The 22600-nt window shown below is 63.6% G+C and overlaps 2 protein-coding genes across 2 annotated transcripts in view; one reads left to right on the top strand and one right to left on the bottom strand.

Moving 5' to 3' along the window:
* Positions 1 to 22600, bottom strand: part of ARSG (arylsulfatase G) — a 47388-nt gene that overhangs the window by 5416 nt on the left and 19372 nt on the right. Inside the window, exons 5-16 of the mRNA XM_035342150.1 lie at positions 16501 to 17187; positions 16041 to 16228; positions 15087 to 15134; positions 14903 to 15017; positions 14543 to 14680; positions 11912 to 12084; positions 11219 to 11299; positions 8226 to 8334; positions 4282 to 4402; positions 1197 to 1287; positions 557 to 877; positions 468 to 474 (exon numbers count right to left, since the gene is read on the bottom strand). Of these exons, the coding sequence (XP_035198041.1) occupies positions 468 to 474; positions 557 to 877; positions 1197 to 1287; positions 4282 to 4402; positions 8226 to 8334; positions 11219 to 11299; positions 11912 to 12084; positions 14543 to 14680; positions 14903 to 15017; positions 15087 to 15134; positions 16041 to 16228; positions 16501 to 16694 (1586 nt within the window). The 5' untranslated portion in view covers positions 16695 to 17187. The remainder of the gene's footprint in view (positions 1 to 467; positions 475 to 556; positions 878 to 1196; positions 1288 to 4281; positions 4403 to 8225; positions 8335 to 11218; positions 11300 to 11911; positions 12085 to 14542; positions 14681 to 14902; positions 15018 to 15086; positions 15135 to 16040; positions 16229 to 16500; positions 17188 to 22600) is intronic.
* SLC16A6 (solute carrier family 16 member 6) overlaps positions 13493 to 22600 on the top strand; it is a 17407-nt gene continuing 8299 nt past the window's right edge. The window contains exon 1 of the mRNA XM_035342148.1: positions 13493 to 13499. The gene's annotated coding sequence lies outside the window, so the exon portion shown is untranslated. The remainder of the gene's footprint in view (positions 13500 to 22600) is intronic.

Here is a 22600-nt window from a genome sequence, read left to right as displayed (position 1 = left end):
CCAGAGCACTCTGTGCCAGCATGGCCAAGGCAGGGAATGTTCTCTGCAGCCGCAGACTTCCAGGGTCTCAACACCAGCACAGAGGCTGAGGGCTCCTTCCTCCCCTGCCTTGCGCTCCCACGGGCCCAGGGGTTCATTTTATGTACTGGAAAGCCAAAAGAATTTCCCAGCAGAACTCCCTCCAAAATTCAGCTCACACAGATGGCAGTTTTAATGAAAAATACTACTACTTCTCAGCTCAAGGCCCTACCAAAAGCCTTTTTTGCATGCAGAGCCACCAGGTACCGCAGTGAGCGGCTCCTCCAGCCACAGGGGAATCCTGCAGCAGGGGGGACAGTCCAGCTCTGTGCAGAGCTGCACCCAAGGGGACCCCTCCGCCTGCTCCCCCAGACCCGTGACTAACTCAGCCACACCGCTGCACGGCACGGAGCAAAGCGAGCCGCAGCCTCCCCTGCCCTCTGGCCAACCTCAGGCCTGCAGCGAGGGGGAACAACAGTCAAATTCACAAAACCCAAATCGGAAAAGGAGCCCCTTGGGCAATTACTTGCTTAAAGACAAAGCCTCGTTGCTCTTCGCTCCGTGCTGTGGTCCAGCCAGGCCGCGGGAGGCGCTTGGCATCGGCAGGCCACGTGCTGTGCGCTGCAGCACGGCACCGCTGCTGGATCTCGGGAGTAATCTGCAACCGAGACGTTGTCTGTTGCAATATCCTCCAGAGCCTGGGTGTAAGCCCGGCTGATCGCAGGTAACGCTGCCTGATACTCTGCGGATGCCACATCCAAAGGCTCCCGTTCCTGGATATCACGATCCAGGTTGAAAATGAGGGGTGGCTGGTGATGCTCTTCTGGCCCAATGCTTCCGTCACAAGCCTTCGCCCCTCCTAGAGAGAAAAGCGGAAACCACGGCAGTCCCAGGCTGCTCGCCCCTGCCCAGGCACCACCTCTGGGCTCCTCACCAGTCCGTGATGGCCCCTTCCCACCACGGCCCAGCTCTGGGAGCCCAGGTCCCAGCACCAGTGCTCCTGGAGCCAACCCCGCACTGCGCAGCCCATCGCGCACACAGGTGGGCACCCACACGCTCCTTGCTGGGCTTGCTCCTGCCTGTATTCATCTGGTGTGGGTTTCCCCCATACCTGCAGGGAACCAGGAACCTCAGAAGCCTTTTTCCTGACTGTACGATCCCTACCACAGCCACCCTACCTGTGGTGTAGAACGCCTTGTACTGAGCCAGCCGCAGCGCCTCGATCTCTCCGTCCTTCCCAGCTGCCCCACTGTTGGGGTGAAGCAGAATCTGAAGGAAGAACAGAAAAAAGCCCATTGCAGAGCAAACCTGCTCTGTTCTGTACCTGCTCCTGCCCAGCACGAGACCGTGTCCCACCCCCGCACACATTTAGGGACACTGCTCAGCCCAGCAGCCTCAGCAGCAGCTGGGAACTGGGAAGCGCCAGCATCTCGCTTGTGCCTCGTGCTCCTCCGAGGTCACCTCCCTGGTGGCAGGAACATCTCAGGGATCGGAACCGATGGCCGGCAGCTAAGCCACGAGCTCGGGCTGAGCTCAGCTCCAGCAAGGCAGGGGCTGTGCTCGGAGGTGAGGTGCAGGAGCACCGTGCCCGCTGCGTCTCCGGCTGGCCCATGCTGTGGGGGGAGCGCTCCCTGCCCGGCCAGCAGCAGGGAGCCAGGGTGAGGAGAAGGGAAGAGGGAAGGGCGGGTCGAGTCTCTGCAGCTCGGTATTTAGGACACTTGATCCGTGCAGGACGCCTGCCTTGGCACTGGGGAGCGAGAAGACAAGTGAGCTGGATGGTTCGGCGGTCTCCGTCAGATAATATCGCTGCGGAGCCAATGGCTCCGCTGAGTGATGAGTCACCAGAGGTTTCCTCCCTGGGAATTGCGTTTAAAAGTGATTCAAGAAATTTCCACTGTGCTAAAAACTAGAAACATCTGCCGGAGTTGTAGGCAGCTGCGGTGCCAAGTTTAGTAACAGTGTTCGCAGCTGATCAGCGCTGTAATGACTTAGCAGGTGTCCGGCACGGGAGCCCTGCCCCGGGCACCGCCGCAGGCTCTGCCCGCCGTGGGAGCCCCGTGGCTGCCGCTCGTCGCTCCCCCGAAACGCCGGGATCCGGGGGGACCTCCAGGTGCTCTCGGCTTCCTCTATTGCCTTCAATTGCAAGATAAAAAAAAAATCACCATCTGGGATTTGGTTTAAAAACCATATTTTAAGGAAAAAAATGGAAACCTGAATGTGGGAGGCTCGGGTGTGAGCTGGAAGAGGTCACCCAGCATGAGCGTGCTGCAAGGAGGAAATGCGTGCTGTAGGTTACGCTGGCACCCCTCAGCCAGAGTAAAGCAGCTGCAAAGCAGCAATCAGTAATTATTTAAGGGCCCACGAAGCCAAAATACCAGGAATTCAACCAGTTTGTCTGCTTCCAGCCTCAGAGCTCGGCTTTGCCTGCACCCTTTAACCCGAGCAGCACGGCTCGGATGCTGCTGCCTGGCTGCAGAGGCACCGAAACAACAACGGGCTTGTTCCTAAACACACCCCATAAACCCCACGCTAAGAAAATCCATTCTAATTCAGCGCACAAGTGAGGCGCTGGTTTCGATTGAGCCCTTTGAAGAAACGTTCCCAGGTCTGCAACCCATGACTTTGTTATTAAAGAACAAAAAATGGAAAGAAAGAACAACAAAAACCCTTCTCCTCAGCAACCCCCCCCATCTGAACTCCCGGCTCCGGGCTGTTATCGTAAGCCAGCGAGTGCGTGGGGAGGAGGCGCACACCCCTCTGACATTAAGCTCATGGAAAGAGCTTATTTGTCAGCCGCCCGTACCCTTGATACGTTTCGTAGGATGTGTTTATTTTTACTGTAAATAGCCTTTGCTCAAAACAGGACCTTGGCACCGGCCCAGCACCGTCACAGGTTGTGCCGGTGCTGAGCGCCGGCCGGGACGCGAGCAAGGTTACGGGGCCGCGGGGAGCCGCAGCCTCGCGCCAGCCCCGAGGAGAAAACCAGCTGTCAGCGGCGTGCGTCCATCAAGCGGCGGGGCGAGAAAAGGAACTGCTTCGGCAGGATTTGTGTCAAGGAAAACCCGGCGACATCAGAGGTGGTTTTGCCATCAGCCGCTCGCTGATGAAAGGCGCCGCGCGCCTGCTGCCGAGCAGGGAGGGAGCGGGGACAAGCGCGGCAGCCGGAGCGCGGGGCGACGCTGGCCGTGCCGAAGGCCATCCCGTCACACACGGCGTGGGGCTGGAGGTCCCCGGGGAATTCAGGACGGGCGGGGACAACCCACCAGCGACCTCCTGGGACACAGCACCCAGCGCTGGCAGGTCCCAGCCCCAGGGGTCGATTCACCGCTGCTCCCACCCCATGGCAGCACAAGCTCCCCCAAAAAGCAGGGGGGTGGCAGCGGCTGGGGACCCAGCCCCAGTTTGGGGAGCTGATTTCTCATCCCAAAGCACCTGGGAAGGGCTGGAGAGGGCTCGTGTTCCCGCACCACGTGCTGATGCCAAGGCTGCCGAGCACCAGTCCCCCTCTCCGGCACCGCGAGCACGCCAGAGGAGGGTTAATCCCAAAGAGCAGCTCGAGCGCGCGCTGGCCGTGTCCCATCCTCTTCCCCAGTTTATCTCACGGTTCAGTAGAGGGTTCCGTAAATACGAGCTAAATACCAAAACCCTGATGGACGCAGAAAGCAGATCCAGGATCCCTGCTGGGAGCTGGCTTGTGGTGCTCGCAGGAGGGCGGACTTGAAAAGCAAACCCAGGCTTTATCTGTGGGACTGCTTTTAAAGCTGCCTTTTTTTTTTTGGTTCAGCAAAGATCTTGTGAAACTCTGAGAAAAACGCATCGCCATACTCCTTTTCTAGCTGCGTTTTTCATGCTTAAAGGAGCTGTCAACAGCTCCTATTGTTGCATGGGTGGAGAGCTGCAGGACACGGGGCTGGCTGCCCCACTCGAACATCAATAACGGGCACGTTTCCGAGCCAAGGAGCTCGGAGGAGAAGTGCTTAATTATGTCTCTATCTGTCAAGATAAATAAAGCAGATACAACTAGGTCTGAGCCCTGGGGATCTTTTGTTTCCCACGCCTGTGCACCTCCTGTGACCAGGAAGGAGCAGAACCACGCTGCGCTCGGCGAGGCCGCCGGAGGTGCGGGCACGCAGCCAGCGGGGCCGGTGCTCCCACGGGGCTGCGCGCTCCGAGCCCTTCTGCTCCGATCCCCTCTGCCCACCCCACCTCCAGCTCAGAGGCAGCTCGGGAGGGGGCTGTCTCCAGAAAGGGGCTCGGCCTTACCTTGTGCCCCACGTCCGACTGCCCAAAGAGAACCGGGGACACGTCCAAGCCGTCAAAACGCCGGTTTGGGGGAAGCGTCGCTCCAGCCAGGGCCACCAGCGTGGGGAAGATGTCCATGGTGCTGGGGAAAGAGGCAGCTGTCAGCCGAGCACAGGGCTGAGCACCCCGAGGGGCCCCCAGCCCCACCTGCACCCTGCAGCCCCTTGCCCGGGGGGGGTCCCTGGCTGCTTCCCAACAGCCGAGCCCTGCAAAGAAGGCTACAAAAGGCTCCAGGAGGTGCCCCCAGGCTTGGTGCAAGGGGGTCCCCGTGCGCTGCCAGCGCTGTGCCCGCAGGTCCCGGAGCACGGGGCGCAGGCACGGTGGGCATTGGGCAGCCCCCACCCCGCTGTCCCCCCAGCACAGCGTGGCCGGGCACGCGGGGAAGGCACCGGGTCACCCCCGGCAGAAAGTGCAAGCGCAGGGACTTTCTGCGCCAGTCCCAGCGGCTCCCGCAGCCCCAGGAAAATGTGGTCTCGCTTTTGCATCGCGCAGCACGAGCCATAGGAGCCAGAATGGAAAATGAGAGCGGTGCTATTTTGTGCGCTTCTACCAAAACGCCTGTCAGCATTTCCACCAGAATCCTCTCTTCTCAGGGGCCTCAGCCACAGAGCAGCGCTCGGGGCTGGGTCCCGGTTGCTCCCCGTGCGCAGGGCGCGGGTGACCCGGTGTCCTGCTGCCTCCTGCGGGCTCCTCGGGGACACGGAGGGCGAGAGCCTCCGCGTTGGTGCCTGCTGCCTGCTAGCTGTGGCCTGGGGCCAGGCCTCGGAGGCAGAAATTCCCCACGCTCACTCGCCTGGAGGCTCGGGAAGGGCCAGGGGTCGGGCGAAGTCACGCCCCGCTGCGTGCCACAAGTGTCACGTCCCTCCCTCGCGGACAAGTGACATCGCAGCGCTGCCCGTCCCCGGCAGGTGGCTCGGATTGGGGGGGTGCTGGCACCCTGCACCCTGCCAAAGCACCAGGACCTCAGCACCCCCCTGGTTCTGGCACCCCGGGGCGCAGCAGCGGCCGCGCCGCGGGATCGGGGCCCCTTGCTGCTGCCCGGTTGCGTGAGCAGAGAGAGAAAACAGCCCGGGACTTTAGGGCCCCTGTTTCTCCCATTCAACGAGTTTTAATTTAGCTGCTAAGAGACCGAGAGGACAAATAAGAACAAACAATGCTGAGGAGAGCTGAAAGGCAGCCCCGGCTACGCGGCTCTCATGGAGACAGCCCGAATGGCCGGGAGGCGCCGAAAACCTCTGGCTCCCCGCTGGGAGCTGGGCGCATCCCTGCAGGAGCCGCTGAGCTCCGCGTGGGGCTGCCCCACGGCGCTGCCCGGGTCACAGCCCGCAGGATCCGGCCCCGGCACCGTGCACCCGTCCCGAGCACGGGTACCCCGAAACAGCAGCTGGGCACCCCGGGAAAGCATCACAGCAAAGCGGGAAGGGCAAAGCTGGGGTGGTGTGGGACAGGTCCAGGGCTCCAAGCAACAAACGGAGATGGAGCAACGCGTTTTCAGCTGCTCAGAGGCTCTTAGCAAGGGTTCGGCTCTGAGGACTTCGTAGGTATGGGAGAACCACCTAAACATCAGCCCTGAGCGCCCCAGGCTGAGAGCGGGGCCCCCCACCTGCAGCAGCCCCAGCCCTGCTGGCCCCGGGGCTCTGCGCTTTCCTCCTTCGCCACCCCACTGACCTATTTCTTCAGCACCCTGCTTGGGCACGGCAGGAAGCTCCGGCAATTAAACGCAATTAAGAAGAGCCGATGAGGCAGCTCCGTGCAGGGTGCGCCGGGCGGCTGCAGGTCCGTGCAGGCGCGGGGCAGGGCGCAGCGGGGCAGCACCCCCAGCCACACTCACCTCGCACAGGGGAGGTAACAAAGGGGAGGTAATGAAGCGAGGCCATGCCCGGCCTGGCCACACAGCCCCAGGGGGAAGGGGCTCAAGGAGGGCATGGTCAGGGACCCCTGGGGACCCCTGTCCACAGGCAGAGGCAGGGCGCAGACGTGGCTGGGGGATTTTCCTCCCACTGCCAACGTTTCCATGACCTCGGGCAGAAGGACGCCCCAGCAGGCAGGTAATGTCTGCCCTTCCCCGGCCCTTGTGCCCTTCCCAGCAGAGGTTTCCCAGCCCCACCGCACTCCTTGAATGCTCTCTGCAGCTCTCAGCCCTCCCAGCGGGGAGGTGAAGCCTCCCAGCGCGTTATCTGGGCAGCAAGAAGCCGACCCAGCACGCACGTGCAGCCAGCCCGTGCCCGGTGACACAGCACCGCCACCACCTCACCCCACGGCTGCTCGGGGACGTCAGCTCCTCTCAAAGTGCAGCCCCAAAGAGGGCTGAGAAAGCCTCCAACTGTTCTGAGACCTTCAGGAACCGGGTCTTTACGGCTTGGGTGGGACGGGGAGGGCGTGAGGACACCGACGGAACAACCTGCTTGACTCAGAAGCATTTAGGGTGGGAAACCCACCCCGTCCGTGTCCTCGGGACAACTCCCCGGCCAGCACCAGGGGCTGGGCGTCCCCGAGGACCCCCAAGCACCAGGGACCGCATGGCCCCAGGCTGCTGCTGACGGCGCTCCCGGGCCGGGGCCGGTGCCAGCAGCGGCCTCAGCGCCCGGCTGGCAGCTTCCTGCCTTTTGTTGCTCCGTGTCACACGCCTGAACTTTACGAAACCTCCTCAGGGGTTTTGTTGACTTTGAATTTCCGCGTCTGAGGCAGGCAGGCTCCCCCGTAGGCATTTCTGAATAAGCAAAGGCGTGCAGCTGGGCCAGCAGCTTTCCAAAAGCCGGGCTGTGTTTACCGGAGGAGCCCCGAGGTGGGACCGAGCCCAGCTGCAGGGACGTCAGCGCCGAGGTGACCGGCGGCTGCCCGGCACGGGGAGTGCACGCGGCTGGAAACCGCCCGGCCCCGCAGCCAGGGCGCTTGGCAGGGCGGCCCCTGGGTCACAGAGGCCCAAGCATCGCAGCTTTGTCTTTGAAATAAGGAAAAAAAAAAAAAAAGGAAAACGAGGGAACTCCTGGGGAAGTGCACAGCCCCTCCGTGAGCGCCTGGCACGCAGCACGGCCGCGCTGCTGGCAGCGTTCTGCGTTTGCAGCTGCCCAACCTGCTGGGCTGGAAATGCAGGAGATAAGGAGATAACCGGGACCCCTGGGGCTGCTGCCGTGCAGGGTGCACGGGGAGAGGGCTGGAGAGGGGACAGGGAACAGGGGGTCCCACGCAGGGGAAGGGTTTGCGAGTGAAACCCCAGGGGTGCCTGGTACCACGCAACTCGCACCCTCCGCAAGACATCAGTGCTCCAGTGCGAGCCCTGAACCTTCTCCCTTGCCAAAATCCAGCTCCCAGAGTTTGGTTTGATGCAAGGAGGGCCGCAAGGAGAGGCCCCCCCATGCCATCTCCGCAGTGCCTCTGCCCCCTGGGTGCCGCAGCCCCAGCCGTTCCCCTCGGCTCTCACCCCAGCAGCAGCAGCCAGGGCTACCCCGGGGCCCGGCCGCATCCTGCGCTGATCACAAGCGCCATCCCTCCGGCCAGCCCTCCCCGCCACTGCGCCCTCCTCCACATAAAACCGTTCGCAGACCACAAAGCCGAAGCCTGCTTCTCGGTGGGGAGAGGGAGCATCGTCAGCTTTTAATTATCGGGAGGCGCTCGGCCGCCGCGGGGAAGAGGCACACCGAGCCCTGCTGCTGCTTAGCGCGGAGCCACCGGCCCCACAAAAGAGCTTTCAAGCGTTGGAGTCTTTGGGGGCAGGACGCAAGCGCAGCACCACAGCGCAGGTGATGCCCAAGCGGGGCACTGCTGCTGCTGCCGACACCCCAGCCATCCCCTTGGGGTCGGGGTTGTCACCTGCAGGGTGATGGCGTGTCCTCGCAGGGCTGGCAGGAGCACGCCATCCCTGGATGGGTTGTGGGGTGCGCCCCAAACCCGGCGCCGGGCCCTACCTCAGCACGGCGCGGCTGCTCCGCGCGGCGGGGACGCGGCCGGGCCAATACGCCAGCGCCGGGACGCGGTGCCCTCCTTCCCACGTCGTCTGCTTGGCCGGGCTCCCACCTGCAAGAGAAAGCGGCCACGCTCAGCACCCCGCCGTGCGGGGGCTTCGCAGCAGTGGGAAACCCCCGAGCCCAGGGACAGGTCGGGCTGTTAGGTGACCCCACGCGGGAAGGTTGTGCTGGATTTTGGAGCTGGGTCAGGGGAGGGAGAATAATTTTGCCGGAGTTTTTACAAGAAATGAGGAGAGAAGGGAAAGGGGGCTCGGTTTGGCACTGCCTTTTGTTTCTCTCCAGTGAGTGGTGAGAGAAGCAGCTGAGCACTGACGCCCACGGGCAGGACACGCAGGAATTTCGCCCAGGGGCTCCTTCCCCGTGGCAGCGGCGCGCAGAGGGTGCGGGGCTGCGAGCGGCACCAAGTGCACAGCGCCCTCGGGCAGATAAAGCGCCGCCAGCTGCCCCGGCTTCATTAAAAATACATTCCTGCTGATAACAGCCAGCTCCCTCCTGCTGATTAACCTTAACCCTTCCGCTCGTTCCCTGCCACAGCCCAGAGGCCCCGCTCTGCCCGCGCCTTGGGAAGGGGCAATGCGGGGAAGTCGCCCAGCCCCTGCCTGCACCGAGGGGCTGAGCACCCAGATGGGGGCTGAGCAACGACAGGGGGGTGCTGAGGAGTGCCACAGAGCTGCTGCCTCTGCTACGGCACAAAAGGCCCCAAGCAGCCGGGGGGGAAGGGACTGGGAATGGGGCAGAGGGAACCTCCCGGCCCCATTCACGGCACCAACTTCCCAAGCCCTTTGTCTGCCCGGCTTTCAGCGTGCACATGGCAACGGCGCGCACCCGGAGCCATTTCCTCCGGCAGAGCCAAGAGTGGGGGGACCCTCCTGCTCCTCCTGCTCCTCCAGCCCCAGCCCTGCTCGGGGGCTGCAGCCGTTTGGGACTCCCCGTGCCCCCCAACCACAGCCGCGCCCAGCACGTGGCCTGCAGCTGCGGCACCGCGCTCCCCGCGCCTTCTGATGCCGTAGGAAACGATCGCAGTTGTAACATCAGTCTGCGGGTACCTGTGCTCGGGTATCAAGCAGTCCTTGCGGCCCTGCGCTGGCTTTTCAAGGGGTTTCTGCACAGCCCGGCACGCCGCGGGCAGGGGAGCGGGGCTGTGTGTCTGTCTGTCCCCCCGTCCGTCCACGATGAGCAGCCGGGGAGCCGCGGGAAGCCCGAGCTGCCCGTGCATGAGCTCACGGTGACGCTCCTGGTTGCATCTGGGCTGCAACACCCCAAACCCAGGCAGGGATTTCTCTCAGGAGCCGAGATGATGCAAGCACAGCGAGGCTGCAGCTTTCCAGGAAAAAGCGGAGCTCTCCATGCAGGGACAAACCGCGCGGCGGCCCCGCTCCCCGGCGGGGGCATGATGGGGCCAGAGCATTCCAGCCCAAAACACCCCCAAAACACCCCCAAAACACGCGTGTCCCTCTGATTCCCCCTTTTCAGGGTGTTTGGGGCCAGGGGATGGGAGCTGGGCTTTCCAAGAGGACCAGGGGCTCCTGGGGAAGGAAGCTCCCCCCGCGCGGCCCTCGACTCGGGGCGGGGGGCCCAGCACGCGGGGCTGTTGCTCTCCGGCTGCAGTGACCACCGAAAGCAGCGGAAAACATTCCTGGAATTTGGGTTGGACCCTAAAAGGAAACGCCAAGCCATGCGAAACCTATATAATTCCGCACAGCAGCACCTCCCCTTCCTCCCTGTCCCCAGGGAGCTGAGGAGGGGGAGATGTCCCCCGGCCGGGACCACTGAGCCCCCCGTGGGCGCTGCACCGCGGGCACGGTGCCGGGGGGGGCTTTGCAGCTCCCTGATCCCACAACAGCTGGGGGGGGGACTCAGAAGCCGCCGGTCCCTGGGGTTTTAGAGGCAGCTCCTGGAGAGCCGGAGGAGCTTTTTGGGGTTGTTTTCGCAGGGCTGCATGCGGGCAGCGAGATGCTGGAAAGGGGCCGTGTTGTTGTAGGTTTGTTCCCGACCGCCCGGCCCATGCGCTCCGCGAGCTTGTGACCGTCGGTTGCTCAAGAGCAACCCAGGTCGGCGGCGGGGTTTGTTTACCAAGAAAACGAAGGTTGGGATTGCTGCCCGAGCACCCGAAGGCCCTGGGAACCGGAAAGGGAGCGGGGGGGAGCCACGGCTGGCAGCCCCGCGGCCGGGCTCGTGTGGGACCAGCGTCGGCTTCCTCTGCCGGGTAGGTGTCAGGAAGCAGAGGAGGAGGAGAGCGGCGCTGTCCCCGTGTCCATCCCCCCCCCTCCCCGTGCTGACCCCGAGCGATCGGGGCAGCAGAACCCGAGCCGCGTTTACGGTGCGTAACACAAGCAGAAGTGGGAAGCGCCTGACTCATGCATGCTTCTGGCCGCTCCGGCCGAAAGAAACCCACCGACCAGATGGCTTGGCCGGAAAAGGAGGGAAAAAAAATATAATAAAAAAGTGCTAGAGAGAAAGAAAATAAAAAGTCCCGCTGGGCTGGGCTCAAGGGCCCCGGGCAGGGGCTGAGGGGGCATCGAGAGCCGAGCAGATGAAGGGCAGCAGCTCACCTTCCCCACTGCCCACGGCCCCCCCCCCTCCCCAGTGGTCCCAGCTCTCGCCAGGAGCGTGGGACCCCAGGAGCTGCTGCACCAAGGGGCTGGAAGCAGCATCCGCCCCCCATGGGCTTGCAAAGGGTCTGGGGTAACAGGGACGTGGGGGGGGGCTCTGATCCCACCCGGAGGTAATTTTAGGGGAAAATAGACATGGTTATGTCAGTTTTAAATACAAGGAACGTTTGGAGGTGCCTTCAAGGCAACCCAACCCCTGGCTGCCCCAAAGGCAGGGGGAGAGCAGCGCTCCCCGCTGGGTGCCAGCGGGCAGAGAAGGACTCCTGGCAGCAGCCCCCACGCACCCCCGGGTTCAGGGAGTCCCCCCCACTATAAAGTCACCTCGTGTCCTCTGCCAGGCCCCCACCAGTGGCCCCAGCCGTCCCGCCAGCTCGCACTTCTGCGCCCAAGGGCCGTTGTCACCTGCAAGAGAAAGCAACGTCCCTGTGAGCGGCGCTGGGAGCGGGGGCACCTCTGTCCTGGGGGACAAGCGAGGTCCCCGCGGCCCCTTCCCATCCCCTCGGGGCTGCCCTACAACACCGAGAGCGGCACGGGGCCTGGCCGGCAGGGCTGGTTTTGTCCCTACAGGTTTATTTAGGGGCAGGGCTTGTTCCTGGGGGGCTGCCTGCGCCCCAGGTGAGCGGCTGGAGTGGGGTCGGGCACAAGGCGGCTGCTGCCGGCTCCAGGTGTTAATGAGCGGCCGAGCAGTTCCTGTGTCAGGAGCAGGGCGTCCTCATTAGGGAGGCTGCCCAGCCTGAGCGGATTTGGGCTTCTTAACGAGCGAGGATTTGAGCTTTAATTAGGCAGGGCCGTGCCTGAGGTGGGTGGTGGGGTGAGCACTGGCTGAGCTGCAGCCCCCAGGGCCTGGCTGGGAGCCGCTTCCCAGCGGTGGCAGCCCCGGTTCCTCGATCCGCTGGGCACGGAGCATCGAGGGCTGGGGAAAAACACCGTGCTTGTCCCCCTGTGCCACCCCTGCATGGCCAGGGCTGTCCCAGAGCTGTCACCCCGCTGCCACAGGAGGTCCTGCTGCGTTACCTGTGAACCACAGCAGCGTGTCGGGGCCGGCGAGGCGCCGCAGCCGCCCCACCAAGGCGTCCATCTCGCGCAGGGCGGCTCCGTAGACGTCCCTGCCCGGCGGCGCGGTCACCTCCAGCGGCACGTGCATGTGGGCCAGCGCCACGTAGAGGAAGAAGGGGCGCCCGCTGTCACTGCAGGGAACAGGGGAGCAAATTCGGCTGGGTTAGGGAGAGGGGAAGGGGAGGGCGGCTGCAGGAGGTCACCGTGGAGGTGGCACTGATGAGCACGGGGAGCCGTCAGCCTTCCAAAACCAGATGGCTGCAAACTCGCCCGTCCCGCAGGATGCTTGGTCCCAAAACCTCTAAGAACCAGTGGAAGGAAATGGGGAGGAAAACAGGATTGCTCCTGATTTTGGACAAACCACGCAGGTGGGGTGGCTGCGGTTTGTCCCCCACCGGGTAGGGCACATCCCCGGGGGCACCTCCATGTGCCCGCACCTGCCCCGGCACCGCCGCCGGGAGGAAGCGCCAGGACGAGCACGCAGCTTCCCCCCGTGAGTCACTTTTTCCCCACTCCTGTTGAAACCTCCCCGGTGCTGCTTCCTTCCCTTCCTGCTCCCGCGGGTGCCAGCGCTGTCCTTCCCCAAGGCGCTCGCGTTTGGGATGGGCTCGCCCCTTCCTCCGGCCCCCTGCATCCCTATGGCACCCAGCCAGGAGCAGAACGCCCCGCATCGACGCGCCCCTCGCATCCTTCTTCCTCCCCTCTCTCCCGGGGCCCATTTTGGCATTTCGTACCCCCCCCCCCCGCCCCCAGCACACTGCGCTCATCCCCTGCTGCTCCGGGAAGTTATTTCAGAGGAGGATGAGCAGCACAAGGACGACTCCGCTGCCACAGCCCGGCCCCGGACAGGGAGCGAGGCACGTTCGCTGCAGCGTCCCGCTCGCCGCGCGCTGCCCCGCTGCCTGTTTGCTTCTAAATCATCAGAGGACACGTCCTGTTTTCTTGTTTACGGCTATATTTATCTCCTCCGACGAGGCCGCTCTTCCTCAGGGACCTCGGAGGGGAAGGGTGGGATGGCTGGCGGCGGGGAGGGGCCGGATCCCGGGGACGTGCCTGCGTGGGTGCGCGCCCCAACCCGTGCCCGCGCCCGGCCCCGTTGTGACGGGGGGAGCTGGGGGCTTTAGGGGTCCCCCTCGACCTGCTTTTCCTTCCTTCGCCCCATGCACGTCACCTACGCTGGGGCCACAGGTTCCCAAATCTCGCCCCTCCCGGCACAGCCGCTTCATTGCCCAGCAAAGCCGGAGCCCCCCCCGAAATTTTTTGCCATCTGAGCGCTGCAAAACTCCCGCAAAAGGCTGGGACGGAGGAAACCGGGGGTGGGCTGCAAAGCCCTGCGTGGGCACGGCCACACGCTGCCTCCTCCTAACACAGAACCTTTGGCCCTGGGATTTCAGGGAGCCCGGAGCAGGGTGGGCACTGCTCAACACGCCGGGGAGGATTTTGGCACCCAGGGATCGCTCGCTGCCTTCGCAAGCTCGTGGAGAGCGCAGGAACCTGCCCGAACCCTGCGAGAGTCCCTTGGCGCAGGAACATCCCCTGCACCCCCGTGACTTCTTATCGGCAGAAATCCCTGCGCAAAGCCCGTGATTAGCTCTGTGCTGGGGCAGGGCCGCTTGGCTGTCCCGCCACCACCTGCGGCACGGCGCCGCCCGGAGCCCTGAAGGGCTGCACAAACACGGGGAGCTGGTCCCGGCCCCTTCCAGGGGGTGCCGTGAGCAGGCTGGCACGCGGACCGGTGGCAAGCAGTCTGTGGGGGCCAGGAGAGCACTGCCATGGCGCTCAGCTGGGAACCCCGCTGGCCTTTGGCATTCCTAATTCAGCCCCTCTCTCTCCTGGAAACGGAGCCAACGTTTAACCAATGACTTAGGACCAACGTCCTTGGCTTTTGCTCCCGTGCTCGCTGTGCTCGAAGTGTCACGGGCTGAGCCAAATCTCACTGAATTGCTCAACCTTGACACGGCTGGTTCAAAAAACACCGAGATGACAAATTCTGTGTTCTTTTCATTGCCCCATAACAAGTGAGTCAGGCAGAGGAAAACTGAAATAAGCCATCAAAGAGAGGGAGAGGAAAGGCAGGCACCTGTTCAATCCTGTTCTCCATAAACTCAGATAACCCCAAACGGCACCAGAGTTACCCAGAGCGCTGACACAGCCCTTTCCCTGCAGCCCTACCCCCATTTCTCCCATCCCTTTGCCCCCGTTACAGCCCACAGCCTTGTTTAGCACACGCAGCCCCCAGGTCGGTGCTGAGCAGCGGGCACCATCCCGGGACGGCCTCGTACCGCGCCGCAGGAAGGCGTTTTGCAAAGTCACAGCTCCTAATCCTTGGATAATAGGGATTAGCGTTACGAAAGCTGCCAGCAGGGCTCGGGGGCTGCCGTCTCCCAGGAGCTGCTTTGCACCGTGGGGAACGGCAAGCCTGGACTCCGCACGGCCCAGCAGCACTGGGGAAGGTCGCCCACGAAGCCCGGCGATCCCCAGGTGTCCCAGAAGGAGCACAAAGTGCTTGCAGAGACCCACAGGCTGGGACAGGGACGGGGACGGGGACAGGGACAGGGACGGGGACGGGGACAGTGTGTGGTTCCTCACCTTGCCTGCTGGACGAAGCGCGCCGCCGCCTCCGCGTAGCGCTCCGTCAGGCTGCTGAGGTTGACGGGCTGCTGGACGATGGTGAGGTTCTCGAAGAGAGGAAGGGCCACGTCCGTGTAGCAGTCCTTGTCGACGGGGCTGCAGGAAGAAGGCATGCCGTGCCGCTCGCACCGCGGAGGGGCCCAGCAGCACGCCGATGGCCCCGTGGCACGGCGCGCTCGCTGCCCCAGGGCCCCACGCTTCACCTCCCCGGGGCATTTCCAGGGAGCACAAGGGAGGAGACGGCCGCAAGGAGCAGACTGCGGGGCTGGGACTGCAAATCCCAAATCCCACCTGGCGGTGCCGTGCCCGGAGCCGTACCTGGTGGTGGCGGTGCCGTGCCGCGGGCAGGGCGGGCAGGGCGGCACGTTGTAGCCGGGGGTGTCCGTGCAGCCCATGTCATGGCTGTAGGGGATCCCCAAGTAATAGTCGAAGCCTGCGGGGCAAGGAGGGCGTCAGTGGGAGCCAGGCGAACGCGGGGCGCTCGGCTCCGCTGCGTCCTTACCGCGAAAAGTGGGTTGGTGGCGGCCGCGGTGCCCCAGGTGCCATTTGCCTGCAAAAAAGAAGAAATCATTTCAGAGGTTAACTCGGCTCCGGGCGCTGCCGTCACAAGCGACTACCCGCAAGGCGCAGCGCAGGAGGTTTTAATCTAGCAGCGAGAAAGGCCACTTGTTTGTGCTGGCCCCATTTCCAGAATGCCTTTTTTTTGCAGGAAGCCAGAAAAAATGCCGAAGGTATCTCGTGTCCGTGCAGATCGAGCAGCTCCAGCCTTAAAAGGCTCTTTGAGGCCTTTGCGTTCGGAGGAGACAACTTTCTGACCGAGGACACAGATCCAGCCTCATCCTCGGGTCCTCCATGTCCCGAGGCTTGCTCACACCGAGCACACTGAGACGAGAGGGGGAACAGCAAAAGTGGAGCGGGAGAAAGGAAGGGAAGGGCTGCTGTGCCAGTGCGACCTCAACACACGCGATCAGGAGCGAAGGTGCTGGTGGTTCACTTGTACGTGGGGTGAATCGTGCTGTAGGGGCAGGAGGGTGCCCAACGGCACGGAGCAGCAGCACCAGAAGTCCCTGCAGCACCGACGTGTCACACCCTGCATCACGCCCAGCATCACGCCCAGCATCACACCCCCGCGGGGCGTGCGCGGGCAGAGCTGCTCGGCGCCCTCACGTTTCCTAGGGAAAATTCCGCATTTCCAGTGTAGGGTTAAGCAAGCACGGCTTCAGCTGGAAACTGGGGCAGGCCCAAATTTCAGGCTGCGTCTCGCGCTTGAATACGAAATCTGGGGATTGCGGGGAGAGAGGGGGAAGCGCAGCATCCCTCCCGCTCGTCCTTTAGGTTTTCCTTAGCTGCCAGCTACCCGCTGGGCCTCCTCCGTGGGGGAAGGCACGGGCACCTTCACCACGGGCACCTTCATCACAGGCACCTTCACCCCGGCCAGTGCCTCCCCCAGCCTTACCTATCGCCCCCGTGCTGTACCCCGCCGCCCGCAGCACCTCGGCCAGCGTGGTCTCGTTGAGGGGCAGGCCGCCCGCCGAGGAGACGGCGAAGTTGTGGGTCACCCCGTTGCGCGCCCCGAGGCGCCCCGTGAGCAGCGAGGCGCGGGACGGGGAGCAGGTGGAGGCGGCCGAGTGGAAATCCACGAACCTGGAAAAGGACCAGAGCTGGGGCTGGCGAGACCCGCACGGGGTGGTGCTGCCCCGTCCCTCCCGGCTTGCCCGCACAGTGCCCGGGGATGAGGGGCTGGAGCAGGGATGAAGCTTGCACAGCCCAGGGATCTGCTCCCCAGGGCGCGGGGCTCTCCAAAACTACATCACTGAGCCCCTGCTGGGAGGGAAACCCCCTTTGCTGCAGGACGGAGCACCCAAGGATGCTCAGAGGACGCTCATTTTGGGGCAGGGAGGGGGCACAGCCATTACCTCGTCCCTTTGGCAGCCAGCTCGTCCAAATTCGGCGTCTCCTTCGTCTCGGCCCAGTTGGCCCCGAGGTCCCCCCAGCCCAGATCATCCGCCAGGACGACAATGAAGTTCGGCCGCCCCTGCGCCGCGGGGGGAGCGCGGAGCACCACCAGCAAGGCGAGCAGCAGCACCGCCTGCGGGGACGGGGTCCCCATGGTGCCGCCCGGTGTGGTGCGGTCCCGCTCGCTGCTGTCCCTCGCCGCGATGCCGATGTCCCCTCTCCAGACACTCCTCCTTTGCCGGGCCGCCTGCCAGGCCGGTGCTTCGCTCCCTCGGCTACAGGGCTGGCCAAAACGCCTGCTTCGTCTCCGGCGTGCAGGCAGAGCTGATATCCTAAAACCAGCGCTGGCAGAGGTGTCGTTCTTAGAAGTCAGGCACTCTCTTTGAAGTCACTGTCACCCTATTTTTAGCTGGCTTTCCTTCCCGGTAAATATCTAATTAAGCGCAAAACCAAATTTTGATTTTTCCCCCCAGAAGCACGCTCGGTTCCTGCAGCAGCTCCTGTCGGGGCGACGTTTGTGTCTGACGGGCGGCTCTTCCCCTGCGGAGCTAACGCGCGGAGCTGGCAGCAGATCACATCCTCGGCTCTCCGAAGACAAAGAACCGCCGTGGCTGTCCCAAAGATCGTCACACTGTCCCTGGCCTCATCTGGGGGCAGACGGAGACACACGGAGCCATCAGGACCTGCAGGAGCCCCCCAGACTTGGCCACAGGTGGCCAAGAGGCACCGAGAGCGAACACCCCAAAAATTGACAGCGGAGAGGTGGCGGTGAAAGCCAACAATCTCCTGAGCGCAGAGCTACGGCCAAAGCGAGGTGAAGCTCGTGGTTTGCCAAAACCACGCCGAGCCCTGCACCGGAGCGTGGCAGCGGCAGGAGTGCGCCCTGGGGATGCGTGGCCAGGCAGGAGAAGAGCCACGGAGATAACCCAGGGGGGCGAGGAGGGAAGGGGACGGCCACAAACCAAGGGACGACGCGATAGGAGGCAGGAGAGGGAACAGGACGAGCCCCATCTGTAGGCCAGGAGTTTTGTAGCTGGCAAAAGGATTTATTTATGGGCTTGCCACGCACATCTTGCTTCAGCACACAAAGGGCCGGGGGACACGAGCAACACGCCGGGGCTCTCCGCACAGCGACGGGGCAGGAGGATCAGGGGGGCCTCCAAGCGGTTCAGGGGGGGCGAGGAAAAGGACGAAGTTCAGCTGAGCTCCACGTAAGCATCCCGGCTGAGCCGTGCTGAACCCGGCCGGCCGCAGCCTTGCCAGGAAGCCACGCCATGTAATTCAACCCTCCGGCACCTCCACCGGCGTCCGGCAGCTCCCGGCTCCCCGAGCCGAGCCCCAGCAGCCCCGAGCATCCCGCACCCGACCCCTTCCCACGCCGGGGCGGCTGGCCTCGCGCCGTGCCCCTCCCTGCGACCCCACAAAACCCCGTCCTCGTGAGGGCCCCGAGGATGGAAATCAAGCCCGCGCGCTCCCCGTGGAAAAGGCACGGGCAAGGTTACTTTTTTTTTTTTTAATGCAAATACGAAAAACGAAGCCAGCTGCTCGGAGGCTGCCTGCTAATACGAGGGCTGCTGGATTGGCCTGGCAGGGCCGCTTCTGGCAGGAGCGATAGACCATAATAACACCACACCTCTGCCTCCCCACGCCCGCCGAGCATCCAGATAGCGAGAGGCAGCCTGAGCCTTGGCAGGGCTGGCTGTTTGCTTTGGGGAGGTACGCCGGCGTGACACGGCGAAGGAAAACAATCGGGGCCGTTTTCAAAGGACGCTCTCTTCCCTCTAATTTACCCGGGAAGTCAGCCGGGGCCTCCATTTCTGCAGGAGCCTCAGACGGAACTCCTTGATCTCCGCTCCTCTGAAGCCATTTGAAAGGGACGCGGGGTCAGGCGGCACGTGCCTCTCGCCCCGCTCTCCCTGCCCACGCCGGGACAATCGGCAGCGGGTCCAAACCCCAGCAAGGCGCGATTTGCATCGCCCTCCGTGTGCAGGGCCGGGACGTGCCCGTGGCTGTGGGCACCCGTACCCGCACCGCCTGCCGGTGGGCAGCAGGGAACGGGGCCGCTGGGTCCCCATCCCCGTCCCCCCCTCGTTACGGGGCCACCCATCCCCAGCAGAGCTCGCCCCCCAGCACCACGCCACCCGCTGCTCAGCCAGAGCTTGCAAAAGGCAGGATCGTGCCCAAGCAAGGCAGCGAGCGCTGCCCGGAGCCCCCCGCCCAGGCATCCTTCACCCCCCCAGCCTCTCCCCGTGCTGTCCTCCCAGCCCCTTGGCCGCGGTGCCTCCCCGGCCCCTCCGATCTCCAGTTCCTCGGGAAGTCTGGGCTCCGCTGGCGCTCTGCCCCCGCCGCACGCCGCGCGTATCCTCGGCATCATCTGCTCCAGCCAAGGCGCTCGCATGGCACGGAAGGCAGCGCGGCGCTGCCTGTGCGGGCAGCTCTGGCTGCTCTCCGGGGTTTTCTCCTTCAAACCCCCTTGCGAGGACGAACCGGCCCTAAAACGAGCCCCGGTACCTGCGCCACAGCAGCATCCCTGCTCCCCGAGGACACCGTTGCAGCGGAGCCGGATGGCACCCAGGGGACGGAGCTGCGGGACCGTCTGCGCCTCTTTTAGCTATTCCTGCAAAAAAAAAAAACGTGACTCTGAAGAGATTCTCCCTGGCTGCCTACGGTGGGAACATGGCGCCTCGCTTCGTGCTAAGCGGTTGTCAGCAGGAAATGCTGCGCCGGCGGCTGCAGCCTGATTAGCTCCTCGTGCATAATTACCCCCAGGAATCCAGGCCTCGTCCCCCCTCCGGATAACCGGCTCGGCCATCCCCCAGCACCGCGTGGGCTTCGCCCTCGCACCGGGGGCTGCTGGCACGGCTGTCACCACGGGCACCGTGTAGCTGGGAACAATTACCACGAAACCAGTGAAAGCGCGGTTTTGCAAGGCCGATGATGCAGCTCGCAGAGAGAAGGGGGGGATAAGGCAGAACCAGATGAACCAGCTGAGAAAAGCCCCAAAGCCTCCGCAGCCTGCGCCGAGCAGAGAAGGAGGAATAGGAGAAGGCACCTCGGGGGCTGACCTGCCCGGGCAGGCGAGGGCAGCTGCCTGCTCTGCCCAGGGATGCCACCGGCACCTCCTAACCCCGAGCGGCCGAGCTCCCTGCCCGACGCCGCGCAGATCCGTCACCTGTTTATTACTCATTAACCCGAAGCTTACAAATCTCGGGGCCAGCGCCATCGTTTTCACATTTTTGGCATTCTTTCCCATTTTCGCGCCTGCCTGGCGAGCGGAGCAGGAGAGCAGAAACCCAAACCCCAGCCCCGCATCCCGGCGGGGACGGATGGCGGCACAGCCCGGCAGGGCGAAAAAATCCTTGTTTTGTTCCCAAAGTAATCACGCACCGGGTTTGTTTCTAATTTGAGCGCAGCAAAGGGCAGCAGGTGCTTTGCGAGCTGTCTATGTAGGGCAGAGGGTGCACGAATCCTGCCTGCGCGTTACCAGCACGTTTGGCAGCGGAGCCCCATTCCCGGTAACGCCGTCCTGACGGCGCTCCGAACGCAGGACTTCATTCCAGGAAAAGGTTTTTGGCTGGGATCGTTTACACCAGTTCCCCTAACAGAACAAGCAGCGCTGACAGGAACATACTGCTGCAGATTTACTAGGATTTCTGCCAGGTCCCGAGACGGGGGGGAATGTTTTTCACCCATCTCGCTGCTGGGTCTTTCAGAGCAAACATTACACATGCGGAGCGGGGCCGGGCGAACCCGAGCAGAATAAATGAACTCCGCGGCCCCGAGCCGTGCGGGGCCCTGCGCTCCCTCCTCCACGCGGCTCCGCTCCTGATTTACGCCCGCGGACGGGGCGCTCGCTCTTCGCTGCTGTGTTTGGCAGAGCCGTGCACGCTGCTCCCGCGGAGCTCAGCGCCCATCGAAGGCAGAGCCCGGCCCGGGAACGGAGGGTGAACGATGGGGGAAAAGCGCTGGGAGCGGCCACGTGCTGGGCTCCGTCAGCCCCCGTCGCTCCCCGAAGCCTCGCCGCGCTTGGAAAGCGCCAGGGAGAGGAATGGGAAGGTGAAGCAGAGAGGCAGATGAAAAGGACTGACAAGAAATACCAAGCAGTAAATCGCCCTCCTGTTGGGTTCCTTTCGTGCCACAGATACTTGCATTCTGATTTCTCCCCTGGAGGCACAAACCTCTCCTGTTGTCCCAGAACCACTCGCCCTGTCGCTGCCAGCAAGAATTACGACGCAGGGAGGGTGACGGAGGCTCGCTGGGGTCAGTGGCCGATGGACCGGCATTGCCGGGAGGAATTAATCAAGTTAATTGCTTTGTCTAAGTTATCAAGTGGAAGCGAGAGCTTATGTGCCCGATTTGTTAGAAGTTTGCAGGATTTTGCCCCAGGTGCCCACTGGGTACCTGTACGGCCCCGCTGGCAATTCCCACAGTGACAGAACCGAAGGGACTGCAGCCGAACCGAAAGCAGCAGCCCCCGCAGACGGGTTAGGGACTGAAGGAACCCAGGGCTAGCAGCCAGCGTCAGCAGGATCCCCGTTACCCCAGCACACTGCACCCGGGTCCCCGGCCAGCACAGTGCGAGGGCAGCGTCCGTCCGTGCCTGGTGCATCGAGGCAACGCCATCGGTGCCAGCGTGGCACCGCAAGCCGGGCACCACAGCGCTCCTTCCCTGCTCAAGGACACCGACAGCTGCGGGTTGTTCCTATTTTTTTTTTTTTTAATGATCTCAAGGAAAATTAGGGGAAGCCCTGCAGCGCCATGGCTTGAGCTCCAGCCCCGCAGCTCGGCGCAGGAAGCCGCCACTGTGCCGGGTTTCCAGTGCCCCGCTCCCTTCCTCCCCCAGGCACGTAGGTGCTGAGTCGGTGCCGCCTGCTTCCAGTTTGACTCACACATCGCCGCCACTTCGGCTCCCCGCACAGCGAGATGTTCTCCTCTAGGAGCTGCCTGCGTTGCGTGGGGACGGGCGCGTGCCCGAGCCTCCACAAACCCTGCCTTCAGTGTGCAAACGCTGCTCCCGTCCCGTCCTGCTCCTGCCTCCTGCTCCCCGGGTTCGCTCCCGGCCCCGTAGCAGGCTGCGGGGTGAGGAGGGAGCAGGGGGCTCTGCTGAGAGGTGGCCGGATCACGGCCACGCTCCCCAAGGGCCTAAAAGCGTGCACGATGCCCTCTGCTTCCAGCCCAGCTTGCGTGTCAAAGCCCTTCCTGCAGAGCAGGGGGCACAAAACTTGGGCGCAGAAGCCCCGGGGCTGAGCTCGGCACAAACCCAGGACCCTTCGTGCTGCTCCCTGCTGGCACCGCCTGCTCTCCCCCTGCCCCGTTTATGGCACGGGGTTGCTGCACCCCCAGTTCCTGGGCCGGGACCCCCACACCCCCCCACTGCCTCCAAACAGCAGCAGGTGCCGGGGCCACTAGTGGGGTCGTGGGGCGCTCCCCCACCCCAAAACCCCAACCACACACCTTTGCACCCCCTGCACCCCCCAACTCCCCCAAACGCCAGACAGTGCCAGGGCGAGGATCAGGGTCAGCCGGTGCAAAAAACAACAAACAAAAACCCACCCACCACCTTTGTACACCCCCACCACTCCCCAAATCCCCCCTTACCCAGCAGGTGCCGGTACAGGGATCAGGATGCGCTCCCCCTCCCCAAAAACCCCAACAGCCCACCTTTGCACCCCCCCATGCACCCGCCATCCCCTCCCCACTCCCCAAAACCCCACTACCCCCCCCAAAAAAAAACCATTTCTCCCTCCCCAACCCCATTCCCTACCCATTAACCCCCCCAAAACCCCCATAACCCCCCTTAAACCCCCCATAGTCCCCCTTAAACCCCCCATAATCCCCCACAACCCCCTTCAGAACCCCCTTAAGCCCCCCATAACCCCCTTTAAACCCCCCATAACCCCCCTTAAGCCCCCCATAACCCCCACAACCCCCTTTAAACCCCCCCTATAACCCCCCTTAAACCCCCATGGTCCCCCTCAACCCCCTTTAAACCCCCTACAACCCCCCTTAACCCCCCGTATCCTCCCCTAAACCCCCCTTAACCCCCCGTAGCCCCCCCCA

This window comes from Oxyura jamaicensis, chromosome 18 (genome assembly GCF_011077185.1).
Source record: "Oxyura jamaicensis isolate SHBP4307 breed ruddy duck chromosome 18, BPBGC_Ojam_1.0, whole genome shotgun sequence".
Classification (NCBI taxonomy): domain Eukaryota; kingdom Metazoa; phylum Chordata; class Aves; order Anseriformes; family Anatidae; genus Oxyura; species Oxyura jamaicensis.
Note: the sequence above shows the minus strand (reverse complement) of the source record. Positions and strands in the feature narration are given on the sequence as shown.